Raw genomic sequence first — 17,588 nt, 5'->3', positions numbered from 1 at the left:
ATGTATACTTCGGCACTCATTCTATGCATCAGATATCTTGAATGCTGATTTCAAGCTATTTTGTAATGTTTATGTGCCTTATTTAGAAAAACAAAATCACACTACTATAATAAGCTACGCAAATTGAAATATTTTTATACTTGCTTATCTGGCAAAAACCACATTTGGAAGCTTCATGAGCAGTGTTTGTTATTCCATGTGTTGCTTTGGAATAATAACTTGCTGAAACTCTAGGGGTGATTGACTATAGCAAGTCAAGTCTTACAAGGTTAGATCTTTGTTTACCTCACAGTGAAATTATTACAGTCCTAAGTTGAGAGAATGAAATTGCTCATGTGTAAATATAGCTCATATATATTCACCTAAATATCTCAGGAGAAATACCCCCTGAAGAACAACAATAAGAGTAAGATCGCTGGAGAAGTGAGACCTGGGAAGCCAAAGGAATAGCAAGAATCAGACAGGGAGACTGCTTATCACTCCAAAAAGCAGGCACGTGGACTAGAAAGAGACAAGAACAGGGCGAGCCCATGCACTTCTCAGCAGTACTCGTCATACATAGTCTCCTTTTTCTGTCTAGACGATTTCCTCAACCCAGTTGTACTTTGTGGCTCTCTCTTTACAGTATGTGCCCTCTTCTCCCCCTTGAACCTCTATACATCTTTAGCATCTCTTAGAATGCCAATTTGAGTATTTCAGTTCTGAAGAACACCAACTTCTTACTGTGTTTCTAAGCTAGCAATTTTTTTTAATACAGAATTAGAAACTCTACCTCTTCATGGTGCTCAAGTTTTTGCTACGAATGGGCCTTAATCAGCAAAATCCTTAATGAAGCAAATAGTCTTTGCTCTTGGTTATGGACCAGATGTGTTTTATGTCTCTATAATCCCATAATGTGCTTTTTGTAGTGATATCTGCAAATCACCTTTTCCCACATGCTGGTATTAGAGACTTAAAAGTGACCTTGGCTTAGATCTGTCGCTTGTAGTTTTTTGCCTTTCAATAGATGCTCTGTCTTTTTACAGAGAGTGGCTGTTGCTGGTGTTAGCAATAAGGCCAAGATGTTTTATTCATTTATGATGTTATAGCCCTAATATTTGAACACAATGGGTTCCTTCAGAGCACACTATTGAAATGAATGGTGAAAATAATCACTTCTTTTGATCGTAAGTACCAGCATTCCAGTTGTGTTTTGTGAAAGGGACTTCAGTTATCTTTATTTTACATTTGTGATTAAAAACTTCAGCAGTGTAATGCACTCAAGAAAGGATGGCATGAAAGTGTACTCAGACTTAAAAATATGAGATGAGCTCCTAAATTCGAGGAAGATAGAATGGAAAACCGTGTATTACAAGTTGCCTTTTAGAAATTGTTAAATTGCTATAAAAGCACACGGGAAGATGCAAAACATTCCTGAAGGGCAAAGATGAGCAAGTTGTTCTAGAACTAAGTTCACAAGGCAAAATCTTGATCTTTGTATGGTAAGCCATGAGGGAAATCTGCTCTACCAGTGCTACATCACTGGATCCATGTTGGAATGAAGCTGTATTGTTAGTGTGTGATACCTTTTTAGAGCATTTTTTGTAGTTGTAGAAAACCTTTTATTAGTAACCTAATAAAAAATAACAGGTTTGCTGTTCCAGGAGAACTTTTGTCCTGTTCATGTTTGATCTCCACTTCTGCTTAATTCCTTAGTTTACGTCCTGACACTGGGGCTGTCACTGTTGTGCTCTGGGTGCTGCATGTAAAGATTGTCTCGAGGACTTTACTGTACTTGGGTGTCTGCAAGATAATACAAGTCCATCATAAGCTCTCTATCAGTTTTCTACTAATCCTGGAAACATTTAATATTTAAGTAGGTGTCATGGTTAGAGAACAGTAGACAAAGTCTTTTTTTGTTGTTGTTGTTTTAATGGTGATTTGATGGCCATTTAGAGATCCATAGTTTCAGTTTAATGCCTCCTAAAAGTCTCAGGCACAAACGAGATGATAGTGACATTTCTAGCCAGGAAACTTTTAATCTGCCCTCTTCACCACCTTCTTTTGTGTCTTCTCTTCCTTCTCCCAGAGGCTTTGCTGACTGACCTCTCTTGGTGGGCCTGCTGTGCGAGCCAGCTGGCTGTGTGAGAGCAGGCGGCCTCCAAGGCTCCGCAGCGCCCAGCGGTGTGCTCTGCTGGGGTAGCCCCGGGGCTTGGTTTACGAGCGGAGAGAGGGGTCAGAAGGGACACAGCGAAGACGTGATCGTGGTAAACGTGTCAGATGAGTCAAAGTGATCAAAAGGAGTTGATTTAATCGTGGTTACCTTACTTTTGTCACCTTTTTTCTTGACTAGGAAGTTAGTGGGTGTCAAAAACTGCTTTTTGTCAGTAGTATCGGCCCTATGCTGGTCTCTTCAACCTTCTTGCTGTCAATACAGAAAGTCTGGGTTCTGTAAATAGCAATTCTACATTTCATGTCCCCCAGTGTTTTCCACACAGGAAACACCAAGTTAGTTTGACAGAATATTTGCTATAAATAGATGGATGCACATTCTTTGCACGTATGGGAAGCAGGAAGAAGTGAAACAAGAACCCATACATGGTAAAAAAAGGGAAAATCTTTTAAATGTGCTCTTTATTCTTTACAGCATAGAAGTGTTTGCATGTTCTATCACTAGGAACTTGTCAGCCGTAATGGGCAGACGTCTTTTGATAGAAGCAGAAAGAAAATTTACATTCCAGAAATTCTTTCGCCACCACTACCCAGCTAGGAGCCTTTAGGAATGAAATCCTGGCAATTGAAGGGTAATGTACTCAAAGCAAACAGTAGCAACTTAAAACAAAATAAAAATAAATGTTAGAATCCCTAGAGACTTGATTCTGTGTTGATCTGTTATTTTTAGCTTTATTTTCTCACTTAAACATGTTTGTTTTTTTTTTTTTTCTAATGCAGCAGAAATATAGTCACCAGTATGATATTTTGTAAACAATGGTATCCTTTGGTTTTAATATTGATTCCAGACAGGATGATATTTCTTGGGTGTAGGTGATCAAAATACAATGGTTTTTGGCATGAGGCTGAGTGTGGGTTCTTGTTTTGCTTTGGGAGAAGGGTGATTTTGTTCTTTGGGTTCGCTTCGGAGAGGAAAGAGGAGGAAGTTTGAGCTTTGAGGCATTGTGTAAGATGGTGAAATGTTTTCTGAAGTCTAGAGGCTAGAGCTGATGGTTGAGCTGCATTATCATGCCTGAGTTCAAGCACTTAACACTCTTTTTGTTTGAGAGAGAGGGAAATATCTTTTTATAGATCAGTTTATCTTACTACTATCCTTTAGTGCTTTTGTATTTGAGTGTAAAAGAATATTCAGAAAAAAAAAAAAAAAAAAAAACAATTTAATTAGAGCATTTCTGAAATATTACCCTGTCATAATACACCTTTCCATATCAGCTAGAAAGGAACTCAGCTTTAATTTCTTCACTGCCTTCCGATCTCTTTGTTCTGCATGTTATTATTTTGCTATATACTCCCTCAACACATGCAAAACATGAAGTCATTGCTAAGCACTGAGAAGTCTGAAGATATATATATTTTTTTCCCTCATTGCTAACTAAGGAATTTTTCAGAAGTTCTAAACTTGGTTTTGTTCCAAATCCTTTGGCAAGGATGTAGAAGTGCCTGTGAAGTACAGAAGCACTAGAAGACTGATGGTTCAAGACAAGATGTGGCATTGTTTCTGGAAGAGCTAATGCAGAAGCAAAAATGGCCACTCTTTGAGATAGAGCTTTACTAAGTCACTTCAGAAATCCATGACAAAAAATAATAATGAAATGTGTGAAAAATTCTCTAGAACTATGGAATAGGAAGAAAAAGTTGTACATAAACTGTCGCACTTTTACTAAACATAAGATTATGTACGCTAAGGACAGGAATGGCAATATCTCTGTAACAGGAAGCAGTGACCTCCAGTACTTCTGTATAAGCAGAGGCAGGCAAGAATGTCAGAAAACTGGAAAATGCCTCATCTTCTGGAAATTCTCCATAAATGGAAATTTATAGAAAGAGACCCCTGTCTTCTACGCCTATAGATCAGGGCTGCTGGGAAGTGCTCTGTTTCTCTGTGCTCCTAGCAGAAGACAGTTTCAAAAGTATTTCTGCCAGATATAGTTGCTTTCTAAGTAAAAACTGAGTGTAGGTTCTAGTAACGTGTTCTATACCTTTGTTTTGTTTTGTTTTGTTTTGTTTTTCTGGCTGATAGTTGCATTTGGTAAATGTAAAGAAGTACAGTAAAGTTAATAAGATACAGTATGCAATTCACATTATCTGGAAAGAAAAAAAGCAGCTACAAAAAACTGGAGGAGAGCATGGTGAAAAGATGGTAGAGATCACTGCTTGTTTATTTGAGTGTAATATTAGCACTCTTGTGACTGCTGCTTACTTACCAGCCCCCCCAGGATCAAAACAGAAGGGGGGATGCGGGAGAAGTGCAGTTGTGATCCGATAATGGCATCGGCCCATACAGGAGCTGTCGTGGTAGCAGTACCCAGCACAGGTAGCCCAAGTTTCTTCATGCAGTGAGCTACATAAATGCAATGCGACTACAGCCCTTTGACAGGTGCAGGAGCAGCAGGAATACGGAAACATCCTCTATATGTAATGTGTGTGTTACACGCAGGATGACAGAGCAAAGAAAGCCTGCGACTTTGGTATTTCTGCTTGTCTGTTCTCATTTTCTGGTCTAGAATTAGAAAGCTAATTTTGTTAAACTCTCTAGAGAAGAAAATTCCCTCGTCCCCTTCTAGGAAGTGTTGCTGGGACCCATCCTGCTGGAAGAGGCGAGAGAGCCCCATCTCTGCCAGGTGGCTTAGCTGAAGGTGCCTCACTGATGCTGAAGGCCCCTGGCTTTCCCTGTGCTCCTATCCCTGAATGCTGTGGGGCTGTATTTAACTTGGTTTGTCCCTGCTACATCTCAGACATGCACAGATACCATAAAGACATTTTCACTGAGATTGCATATGGAAAATTGTACAGAAGGGTGGACTTTTCCCTACCAGTTTGTAGGTTACTACATTACTTCCTGATAATCCTTTTCTCTAGAATAAAAATGCTGTTTAAAAATATATTCAAATCTTTTGGGGTGTTAGAGAGCAACATCAGGGTAAGCTGAGTTTGTTGGATCTGCAGAAGTGCTCTCAAAAACTGCAAAAGAGATGCTATTTACGATGCCCGCTTCTGTCAGACAGAAGAAATTTGAATCCCTTTGTAAATCAAGCAGAGCTCTCTGAATTTGGTGGTATGAAATCCCACCACATAAAAGGTCCTGGTGAGTAACCAGCGTCCTGTGAAACACAACAGGAGCTTGGAGGAGCCACTGACTAACACTGAGGTAATATTGTTATCAGTGCTGAGCGCATGAGAAGAAAAAAAATGGTACGACTCACTTCCTTTCTAACTGGAAGATTTCTATTTCTCTGCTGAGAGTCATTCTCCAGCTAGATGCTGCTTTTACAATCATGGTTATACCCTCATTGGCCCAAAGAAAAATCTGCCTTCAAGCCTCTGGCTAAGGACAGCTTTTGCGTCACCACTGAGTGAGGATTTGCTGGTCTGGTGCATTGCTGGTGGGACTGAAGCAACTCCGGATTGCAACATCCTGCAGTGGTTTTGCTGTACTCCTCGCCCCGCAGAGCTTTTGTGCTTGGCAGGTTTCATGGCATTTCAAGAAAACTAATATTCATGTGAATATTAAACAAAAATAGAAATCCAAAGCACCAAATGCCCAAAACGAAATAACAAAGGCAGTCCATCTTTTTGTCAAGTTTGGCTTGCTTTCTGCTGTTTGGTTAGAAACTGAGTTACTTCTTAAAGCTCTGTTCAGGAAATTTAAGCCACTCTGAGTTGGAGTGGCTGAATGGCACAAGAGCAAAGCACGTGCAGAAACTGTCCCCTGGTTGAAGGTTTTTCTGGGTGCCTTATAGAGGTATCTATGAACAAATTGGTGGTAATCCTTGCTGTGCTCCAGACATTAATACCATTCCTACTATAAAGCATTGGATTGACTAAGAGGCTGAAGCTTCATACTTATGTGCAGGACATAAAATCAATAAAGAATCATTACAGTTGGAAAAGCCCTCCAAGTTCATCTGGTCCAACCCTCACCCTACTACCAATGTCACCCACTGAACCCTGTCCCTAAGAGCCATGTCCAACCTTTCCTTGAACATCCTCAGGGACAGTGACTCCACCACCTCCTTGGGTAACTCATTTCAATGTTTGACCGCTCTTTCTGGAGAATTTTCCTCTAATTTTCCTCTAATTTCCAACCTGAACCTCCCCTGGCACAACTTGAGGCCATTCCCTCCAGTCCTATCGCTAGTTACCTGTGAGAAGAGGCTGAACCCCAGCTCCCCACACCTTCCTTTAGGAAGTTTATCAGTAAGGTCTCCCCTGAGCCTCCTCTTCTCCAGACCAAACCCCCCCAGTTCCCTCAGCCGCTCCTCACAGGACTTGTGCTCCAGGCCCTGCACCAGCTTCATAGCCCTTCTCTGGATGTGCTCCAGGGCCTCCAAGTCCTTCACGTACGGAGGGCTGTTGGCCTTCTTGGCCACAAAATTATTTTTTGGGGAAGACCACGGGACGTATCACATCTTGCCAAGCCTTTTAAGCTGGACCTTTGTGGCTTGCACATTGATAATTTCTGCCAAAGTATAGGACTTTTTCCATTTCTCGCTGGTGACTGTAATGTCATAAGGTGGAAAGATAGCATTGCAAAGGAAAAAAATTCTGACGTACTCTGTCCATATTGCAGGCTAAAGACTAAGGAATAATTTTTTAAAACGGTGCTTGTCCTCCAAAAACGTCTTGCATCAAGCAAAGATTTGTTCAGCTGTGTTAACAGACGGTTGCATATGTAAAAACTAACTAACAAGATCAGCAGATTGCTGCCTCTGTTCTTCTGCCCGTTTCGTAGTGGTTAATTTTCACCACTGAATAACTTTAGTAGACTGCAAATCATAAACTAGAGATACCAGGAGAGTAAACAGAGATGCATATAATTCATGTGCTAGCATTATGTGATACGATCCCAGTAGCTGTTGTTTATCTACGTGTTACTCATACTGAAAACCAGACAGGCTAGCAAGGAAAATCACATCCTCAATGAACGGGTGGTTCCTGCTCTAAGTTAATAACAAAGTCCGCGTGGGGCTGGCGTTCTGTCCGACATCGTAACTCAGTGCACACCACAGCATCGCTCGCCCGTCCGGCCTGCAGCAGGAGATGCTTTCCGTAGCGGAGGGTGAGATAGCTCGGGGTGGAAGCACAGTCCTCTTGGGAGGAAGCTGTCCCGAGACGATATCCCCAGGGATGTGTCAGCACGGCTGGCAGGGCACTGCAGAACCAGCCTCTGGCCCTTCGCTTCAGCCCTTAGGGGCTGAAATGTACCGAGCAGCCCTAATACCCTAACAGCAGCCTACCCCAACCCACCTGTAGCCTGAGCTGCTGACACGCACAGAGTACCCTTCAACTTCTTTGGTTTGTTACCGTCTGCATTTGGGAGCTCTCAGGAAAATTAGCCACGAGTATCAAGTCCGGGTTTAGGAACTCTCCAGTCGGGGAAAGAATTATTGCTTCCCGGCTGGCTTAATTAAGGAGTTTCTGATAAGGCTTGGTGCTGGGAAGCAGGGGCTGGAGCATGGGGTTACCTGGGCTCCTCCCGGCTGCGCCAAGCACTTACTGCGCGTTAAGTCACAGCATGTTTGTGGCACAGAAACACCTGATTCGGCCCCTATAACCCCCTATAGCCCCTATAACCCCCCTATAAGCCCCTATAGCCCCACACGGACCCCATGCCCACGGCCCCGAGGCCCGGGGCGCTGTGGGGCCGGCTCTCCCCGTGCCCCCGCCCCTGCTGCGGGCCCCTCCCCGCCGCCGGGAGGAAGGGGAACTGGGCGCCGGGCCCGCCCCTCTGCCGCCACCGCTGCCGTGGGGCCGGGCCGGGCCGATCCGAGGCGAGGCGAGCTGGGGCAGCACCCCAGGGCCATGGCCGGGGCTGGGAGCGGGTGTGGGGCCGGGAGCGGGTGTGGGGCCGGGTCCGGGTCCGGGTCCGGGCCGCGGCTGCTGCTGCTGGGCTGCGCGCTGGCCGCCGGCAGCGCCGCCTTCAACCTGGACGCGGAGCGGCCGGCCGTCTACTCGGGCGCGCAGGGCAGCTACTTCGGCTTCGCCGTGGATTTCTTCGCCCCCGACCCCTCCTCGTAAGTGCGCGGCCCCCTCCTCGCCCCGCCGGGACCCCCCCGGCTCTCGGGAGGCGCTGCCCGGGCTCCCCGTGCAGCTGCCGGGGCTTTTTGGGGCGCTCCTTCGGTTGGTTTCGTGGCTTGGAGTCCGAAGGGTTTCAGGCGGTGAGGGAGAACGAACAACTCCATGTGTTGCTCCAGCAAAAGTTTAGTTATCGCCTTCTCTTTGCTTAATGTTAGTAAAAAGCAGCAGAGGAGAAGCACCCCGTGTGTGCCTTGTGCCGGGCAGGGGCTGAGCGGTGTCGGAGCACAGCTGGACATAAAAAACTCCCTTGGACATAAAAAAACTCCCCTCTGTGCCCATCCTCCCTGAAGTATGCAGGTTAAAGGCTTCTTTGTATTAATTTAACCTTTATAATTCAATTATAAAGGTTAACGTAATAATATCTTCTTCTTAAAAGCAAATATTTCATCTAGGGTCTTGTCAAAGCTGGTGCACCAAGGACGAAGTGGGAGGCAAGCTGGTACCCGTGTAATAGATAGTAATTATAATAATTGATGTGTTTCTTTACCTGGCACTGTGGTGTTTATTTTTAAGCATTTCTGTTATGCCCAGAGAGAAGGTTTTATATTCATTAAAAGCACTTCACATTTATGTTCTTGGAGTTGAGAGAGTTTGCGGATGGCAGCTCAGGGAAACAAATGGCTTGCCCCAAAGACTAGCTTTCCTACCCAGGTCCGTACCAGGAAATTTTTAAGGTTCTAGAAATTAAACGCAGTTGAAAACTAATCTTGTGTGTTGGTGTTCTTATGAGTTGAGCTTTGGTAAGGCACTGCATGTTTATAGGTAGTATTTACATGCTAAGGAGAAAAAACATAGCTTTTTGCTCACGTCTGGAGGATGCCTATCACAACCAGAACGAGTTGTCTAAGCCTGGATCCGTCTACCTGTAGATGTCTCCAAGCAGCTTGTTCAGCTCAGCCAATTCCCAAACCAACCAACTGTGCTATCTGAAATGGGCTGGTAAGACTTGCTTCCACAAGCTGTGCCCCTGTGTTAAACAGTCTAAATGGCAGCAGCGGGGCAGATTCTGCTAAGAGGAAGTATTTTAGGTTTTTCATCTTTACTTCTTCTTTGCCTATATGTCAAAGTGACTTTTTAAGGAAAGTGCTGATCAATCAAGTGTGTCTCAGCTGTCGGAGTTCCTGGAAGATGTTAACAGCCTTCTTTGGTCTGGCTTTGTAGTCGGGCTGTTTCTGAATTTGGCAGCTTCTGAATTTTACCACCTGCAAAAGCCTAATCTCTTAGTGGTTCCCGCTCAGAATGCACTTCAGTTATTTATTTAAGCAGAGATGTATAAAATGTCACAGCCGTGTAAAAAAAAAAAAAAAAAACAAAAACAAAAAAAACAAAAAAAAAAAAAAACAAAAAAACACAACAATGACTGTGTAAAGAATTTCAGTAAAGATTCATTAATGCGCAAACCTGAGGTTGGCAGTAACTTGGGTGCTTGGTGACTGCTTTTAGAGGAGTGTTTGCTAATGGGAGGCTGACTCACCACTTAATACTTCCTGAGCTCAGAAGCACTGCTGTTTTGTGTATATATCACTGAATATTTTTGTCTGACTTCCATGAATTACTCTTACATACAAACTGAACCAGAAATGATGTCAGACAGTGACTTCTGTAGATTGCAGCAATACACGACTTCCTATTCTGAAGCATAAGTGCACATTTTTGAAAGGGAAAAAGAAGGAAATAAAAGGCATTTATCTCATTTTAAACTTGATTCTAAGCAGGTCAGAATATTTTAATTCACTCGTCATCATCTTTTTGCCTCTTCAGTCAGTTTTTTCACTTACTTTTGTTTGCAGAAAAGAGGGAGTCAGGCAGGACTTGAAACTCAGTAAGAACTCCTGTGAAACTCAACATAGTTTTCAGCAGGCTTAGATTTGAATGGACAAGACCTTTGCTTCATTAACTCTTTGAGTGTTATAAAGTAGCAATGTCCTGCCTTAAATTTTGAAACTTTTATTTCCTCTTTTTACCCCAGGATATCTCTTCTGGTGGGAGCTCCGAAGGCGAACACCACCCAGCACAACGTTGTAGAAGGAGGCCAGGTGCTCAGGTGCAACTGGGACTCAAACAGGAATTGCCAGCCCATAATATTTGACTCCACAGGTAACAAGCTGTTCACTTGAGGGGAAAGAGAGGTTTCTGTGCTCTAGTCCTGTGGCAGCACAGCAGGGATTCGGGTGGACGCGGTGATTCCTGATGGTCAGTTTGAATGCAGTGGTTTTGGGACTGGCAACAGGTCAAGGCTTCATTTTGTTGCTCTTCTCCTCTGGCTTTGAGAACTGTTGTATGTGGTAGGTGCTGAAAGCCTGAGCAAACACACATATGTCTTCTGTTTCAACTTGAGGAGTTATTTCCATTTCTTCTCTGTACTGGCCAGCAGTCTTAAAGCATTTAGCAACCTACTTGCCAATAAAACCTTGAGGGGAATGACATGCCCATAACAACATAGCATACGAGTAAGGGTCCTTTTTCATATCAGCAGAGGTGGTGGATGCAGAAATATTCAGAAGTTTCATCTGAAACTGGGAGTATCAGCCTAAAACCACAGAGAAAATACCTTTTGAAATTTTTGTCTCTTGGATGTATCTTGATAACATTTGTGACGTTGCTGATGCCTCTGGTCAGGCATTGCTGTCCATTTCTTACGTGTGTTGAAGCCGAGCAGCGGCGATGCTGACAGGCACCATTTCACTCCACCTTCACGCTCCGGTACACACAGTGATTTCCACAAGCTGCAGCAGGTCATGTGTGAGTGCACTGCATGAGTTTTTCTGCTCGTGCCACTCAGGGCTGAATCCTCTTCTCCACAGCCGGGTTCAGGCCAGTGGAAAGAACTGTGCGTGTCCTGGGAGCGGATTAGCAAGACCCGCATGGTATGGTATGGTGGAGGCAACACCTGTGCTTTAAGGTCTGGCTGGTTATATATAATTCATTTCTGCCTCTGCTGGTATTTTGACTCGGTAGTCTGAAGGCTGTTACATTTATTCAGCCTTTGTAAATTAGGTATGACACACTGGAGAGTCTCATTCCAGTCCCATCATTGAGGTATACCACAAAATGCTGTTGATGTTCAGAAAAATACGTGCAGGCTTCAGAGCTCTGACAACTCTTACTGATTCTCTTGCCCAAAAAAAGAAGTATGTAAGGATATGTGTCAAACTGAAGTCACTGTCAGCCTCTACATCATCCTACTGAAACCTTTCTGCCAGATTAGTGGAGACAGATCTCCAGTAAGCTGCAGAAGCATGCCATTTTGTCTGCATCAGTGTAAGACAGCAGAAAATGGCTTTTAATTTTTTTTTTGGTTTCATTTTGGAGGTTTGGGCTTAATCTTCTCACCAATACACTTTTTATCTGACAATAGTCTTGGTATCTGTAATATACACCACTAATATAATAGCTAAAAAACCTCCTGTGGGGAATGATGAGCCTCTTGGTTAGATACATGCTCTGCAATTCTCATCTGAACATGTATCTGTTTGTGCTGTGAACGTTTGCAAGGCACTTCTCAATATGCCAAGCACAGTAAATAGACACAAAGGCAACATCGCTTTGCTTTGTGTCTGTGTTTAAGGTATATGCTACTGGGCAAACAGACAGCATTTTGCTTACCATTTGCCCTTAAAGTAATTGGGCATGTAAATCACTTGAAATTCAACAGCAAAGCTAGCAGGCCATAGTGGCTAAAGAGGATTTCTGCCAGGCACATTTAAACACGTTCCAGCTTTGTGGTAGTGGAGTGGGAAATAATGTATTTGTCAATTATTCTCTGGGTGAAAGGGGGCATTGTATTTCAGCATAATAAAATAATCAACACGTTGAAACAAAATAAAATGTCTTTTTCTTTGTGCACAATACAATGGCTGATTCCCTGCGTTCGGGTGACTGCATCTTACTGCCAGCACGGTGCAGTCCCCAGTTCCTGCCTGCCCCGACGCAGGGCAGCGATGGGGATTAGGGAAGGCTTGTGATGCCCTTCACAGGAAATGGGGAGCAGATGATTTGACTGCTGATCTGTACTGCTAACAGGAAGGGTTTTTTTTTAGATGGCTAAATGCAATTTCTGCAAGAATTGGGGCTTGTCAATCCACTATGTCAACATTTGTGCACTCGGGTTGGTAACTGCAGGCATTCTGCTTAGCCCTGCCAATACAAAGCAGATGTATTTTCAAGCTTATTTAGTTCTTATGTTAATGGCAGAAGTAACACACCTTCTCTGCTGGGTTTCTTTGGGGTTCTGTTCCAATTGTTCAAGGCTGGTGGGAAATCTGACCTCTGGGAATGAAAATGCTCATACTTCTGGCTTCCTGTGGATCTGCGACCTGCCTGCGGCTGCCCAGCTGTACATGGAGCTGCAGGCTGCGAGCTGCCCCCAGGAAGGCATGGTCCTGATCTTGCCCCGCAGTGTCCCATGCCAGTCGAAGCTACTGCCTAGTGTACAGCCTGCAGGCAAGGAAGGGGCTGTGGCTCCGTGCCCTGAATGTGGCCAGGGTATGGAGGAATGGGCGAGTCTTGCTCTGGCTGCCCGAGCTCTTCTGTGCCCCTTTGCCCGGCGGCTGTGCCACAAATAAATACAGGAGTAGGGTATTACAGAGGTCAATCAAAGCAGGGTGTTTTTTCTTCCCTTTATTATTTGCTTTTCTTAGACATATTCCGTATTTTCAGTTAGGTTTTCCTCCAGCCTTGAGTCCTTCTTTCTTCTCCATCCATATCCAGGCCACGCTGAGCTCAGCTGTGCAGCAGTGACTGCATCAAAATGGGTTTATTTTCCAACACTTGCTTTTGGTTTAGATATTGTTATGTGTAGCCACTTGGTTGCTTATAAGTGGCTTACTCTTGGTTGGTGTGCACTGTGTTATGCACCCAAAGAGAGGTGCTTGCTGCTTTATGCTCACCTTGAGGAGCATAGGAAAGTGCTCCAAGTTCACTTACCTTCTGCTGGCACTGCTGCTGAGTTGCACTTGCTCTCACCCACAGAGGAGAGCAAAATGTCATCGGGCTGGGAGGGCCCGCTCCTACCGAATTTGCTGTCTGCTTCCTTCCTTCCTGTGCATGACAGCTGGGCTCTTCTGGGAGGGATAGCTGGGTGCTCCTGATAGGAATCCCTCTGTGGAACCCACATCTCCTGTGCTGAAAATGTGTGCATAGACATGTATGGGTACTGTTCATATACATATACGGGTGTAACACAAAGCTCATTGAAACATGTTACAATTTTAAAGTCCTAGACAGAAATAATTTATTTCATGGTTCCTACACAGGAGGTTTTCTCATTTAAAGCAGCAGCATGTTTGCAAGGGGAAGGGGTGCTCTCACCTTCTCCTAGGTGTCCTAGGTCCCCCTGCATGCTGGTTACACTTGTGTGGAAAACACACTGAGGAATATTCTCCATGTGTGCCTGCGTGCGTGTTTCTGCGTGCATATTACACTAATTGCTTTTGACGTTCTGGTATACATGGTGGCTTTGGAAGGCAAAATGTTTATATCGCACATTAACACTTCCCAAATGTAAAGATGCTTCACTGTGGGGCTTCTCGGAGTTTTAGTACTGACATCAGTTGGCTTTGATTTAACATCGTTATGACTATGTGAAAATTGCATAACAAACATATGTGGTAGAAAATGCCCTCGTATTCGGGGGTGTCTATAGCTGCGCTGCGTGTGCTTGTGTGTACATGGCCAGAACATGAGCAATTTTTTTTGGAAAGGCTTTCACAGACCGTTTGACAAATGCTTCAGGCAGGCTTTTCCTCTTAGGAGCACATAAAGGGTAAAGTCGAAAAGAAACCAGCCACGCGAGCAAACTTCCTCACATCCACAATTTGTTGGCCTGCTGCAGAACTGAAGTAAGAAGCAGTGCTCGTGTCTGCTACTCCGACAGGTTCTCTCCCCAAACTATTGATAGAAGGAGCTCTTGCTAAATAGCAGTACATAAGCACTGAACTTCCTTGCCTTGTTCCCGTTTGTCGTGTGAATTCAGTAGCTAAACGTGCCGCTGACATAAAACTGAAGGTCCTCGTGCTTGTGTTCTTGTACATCCTGACTTATTACATTTGCCACAGCTTTACCACAGTTTCAACTGAATTGTTATGTAAAATAGTTGGGATTTTTTCCCTCTGTCTCAGTCCACTTTCAGAGTTTCAGAATGTGTAGGAGGGTTATTGCTTCAGCTTAAGCAGCCAGGGGAAGCTTATGTTGGAGATGGTGTGACGTGCTGTCTGCCAAACAGCATTATGAAATCCTTTCCTTTGCAAGATGCCTTACATTTCACATCAAATTACTCAAAAAACCTGAACTTACAGGTCAAGGTGGATAAATCTTTGTCTTGATTTGTATACACCCTTCACGTGAGTTAATTTGGTGACTCAACATTTATTTATTTATTTATTTATTTAAAATCCATAGCAATAGGGAAATGTATCAAGCTTATAAAGAAAGAATGGGTCTGCAAGTGGGAAAATTGCTCTTACATCTTGCCTTTACAAGCATGGGTGTGGGTGTTGTTTTTTTTTTTTTTTTTTTTTTTTTTACTTCTATTATTCTTTAGCTGAGATGCTAAAAGATGCGATTGAGTTGTGTTGCAGGATCTGTAAGCCTGTTTGTTCTGTGGGTACTGTTGTCTGTATAGCACTGACTGGAGAGGTGGTTCCTCTCTTAGAAACCTTAGCAGTGTCTTAACTGAGTGGTTGGCTTCGTTTGCCTTTTTACTTAGCGTTTTTTTTTCCAGGAAAAACACACTCTTTGCGGTACGCTGTAAAAGGAATGCACTTAATATAGCAGCCCATTTTTCTGTTTCTGATCAGTTCTGAGACGGAGGTCCCAAAAGGCTTGTTTTAAAGACACACCTCTTCACCCTCCCTTCTCTCCTTGCACAGTCTTCAGTGACGAGCATAGCAAAGCTTGCACAGATACTGCCACGTTACGCAAAGTATTTCCAAAAGCTTGCTCAGGGAATAGATTCTTGAAAAGTTAAAGGTTTTTCTGTAAGTTATACTAATTTTCTACAGTTCTCCATTTTAGTATACAAAACTAATTTTTTATTTTTTTATTTTATTTTTATTTTTATTTTTTTTTTGCAAGAGGTGGATCAAAAGCTTACTGATCCAGACAGCAGAACCAGGGAGATCACCCGGTCAGCTGTGGTTTTTAGGAATATCAGCAGGTCATCGTCTTTTCTTTCCTTTTATTTATATATTTTACAGTTTGGCATACGTGGAATAGTGGGGTGCATAAAACTAGCTGATGTCTGACATCCAGATAAGTACAAAGAGGGTAGGTTTAGATGAGACATCAAGAAGAAATTCTTTATTATGAGGGAGATGCTGGCACAGGCTGCCCAGAGCAGCTGTGGCTGCCCCATCCTTGGCAGTGTCCAAGGCCAGGCTGGATGGGGCTTTGGTGGGCTTTAAGGTCCCCTCCAACCTGAACGGCTCTGGGATTCTTTTGCTGTAGGATTTCAGAGAGCGGGTGCACGCTGCTGGTTCATTCTGACATAAGAAATTCTTCAGAGGCTCATGTAAGCAGTCAGAGTTAATCAGACTGTACACGTGTGAGAAATATATGGAGCAAATTAATGTAAACCAAATGAGTTCCCCATGTGCTTGTTTTCCAAAAGGAAGCAGTCTTCTTTACAACGTGATTTTACTTTCCATCTTTGGGCCCTAGCTCTCCATCAGCCAGGAATACCGGGAAGTGGCTCGCTAGCAGCAGCGTCCCTTCGTGCTCCCCGTGACTTATGATCAAATACTAACAGCACGGCTTGGTGATGTTGCTGGTTTTTAATCAAAACTTTCAGTGGGCTGTGTACAAGCTCTGGTATGGGGTGCTTGGAAGTGCAGCTTGTGATGGCAGCATCGAGAAGTGCAGCGTTCAGCCTGCTGCAAGAGCTTCTGCACGCGGGGTAATCTGATGAAATGCAGACAGTTGGACTAACTGTTACAAAGGAAAATATGCTCATAAAACAACTTTGAACTTCGATGCTAATGAGTTGCAGATTTCTTGAACAGATTTTGTTTTTTTGCAGAGGAAGATCTGGTTGCTCAGCTCATGTATTGCTGTGCTCTTGGGATGTGCCTGGTGTAACAGATCGATGCGCTGTGAAATTTTCGGTCCTTTTAGTGAGAAGCTTTCCCTGCTGCGGTGTTAGATAGCAACATTCAGGACTGGGGAAACTGACTGAAATGGCTGAGTACTAAAAGCTAAGAGCATCTCCAGCAGTCAAGTCCAGTTCGGCTCTGTGTGATGTTTTTATTGCTTTGGAAAAATAATTCCATGTAGCCTCTGGCTGTGTGCAGTTTTTGACTTTGACAGCTGCAGTGTTCGTCCCCAGCCTACCTTCCCTTGTTTTGGCACACCGGAGTCATTTTAACTGAATGACTTGTTCTTCATTATTTCTGGATGAAATTCCTTTAAGACCGGTTATTTTGATCTGTGCTAAAAGACAGGAAAGCAGCTTTTGAAAAGGAAAACACTAATAAAAACCTCCCTCTATTCCTCCTTACACTTCTGAGGGTTTTGTTTTTTTCCCCTCCATCCCCGAGTGGGTGATTGCAGACAATAGCAGTCTTTGTTTGGAAGCCTAAACCACCAGTCTGGCATGGCTCTGTCTATCTGTGACCTATTTAGTTTGAAGTGGATATTTTAACTGTGCCGTGCAGCTTTATTCCCCGGCATTGCACAGTGCAAGATCTGCTGATGTTGGGAAGCTGTGACTCGCGTGGGTGTTGTGAGCTTGCATTTGGAGATCTGATCATCTGTGTAAACGTGTCAGCTGTTCATAACTCCCATCTTTTCCACCTGTGGAATAAGTGGAAAAGAATAAAGAATTGGAGGGGAGGTCAGCGTTTTGTTCAAGCAGCATGCTTTAACCAAGTACTCTTTTATTTGCAGCTGATAGGTTTATTAGTATTTGGGTGCAATCAGGATGGGGATTTCAGTTTTGATTTAGTCAACAACAAAGCAATAAATCTTATGAAGACTATTCGTTCATCTGTAGTAGAATGGACTGATTCTTATCTCGCTGAAGCTGTCATTACCTCAGTCCCATTGAAGTTTGGTTGTTCTCCTTATCGTGTGCTGGGATAACTGAAGTCTGCCTTGGGCTTTGGGTACTGCTCTGAATACAAAAGAGGGAGGTAAAACGTATAAAACCTCCTCCTCTTGTTGTTAGAGCTGACAGTGGAAAAATGCTCATGCTTTTGTGATTAGGTAGACTCCTGCATGAAGCCTGTTGGCTCTGTGTGGGGGTAGCTGGATCTCAACTGTATGACTAGCTGGAAAAAAAAAAAAGCTCTTAGTTATATTAG

At 43.7% G+C, this 17,588-nt stretch overlaps 1 protein-coding gene across 1 annotated transcript in view; it reads left to right on the top strand.

The window, feature by feature from the left end:
• Positions 1-4,476: 4,476 nt before the first annotated feature.
• Positions 4,477-17,588, top strand: part of ITGAV (integrin subunit alpha V) — a 48,085-nt gene continuing 34,973 nt past the window's right edge. Inside the window, exons 1-3 of the mRNA XM_032189963.1 lie at positions 4,477-4,547; positions 7,776-8,225; positions 10,259-10,386. Of these exons, the coding sequence (XP_032045854.1) occupies positions 4,477-4,547; positions 7,776-8,225; positions 10,259-10,386 (649 nt within the window). The remainder of the gene's footprint in view (positions 4,548-7,775; positions 8,226-10,258; positions 10,387-17,588) is intronic.

Source organism: Aythya fuligula, chromosome 6 (genome assembly GCF_009819795.1).
Source record: "Aythya fuligula isolate bAytFul2 chromosome 6, bAytFul2.pri, whole genome shotgun sequence".
NCBI classification, from domain to species: domain Eukaryota; kingdom Metazoa; phylum Chordata; class Aves; order Anseriformes; family Anatidae; genus Aythya; species Aythya fuligula.
Note: the sequence above shows the minus strand (reverse complement) of the source record. Positions and strands in the feature narration are given on the sequence as shown.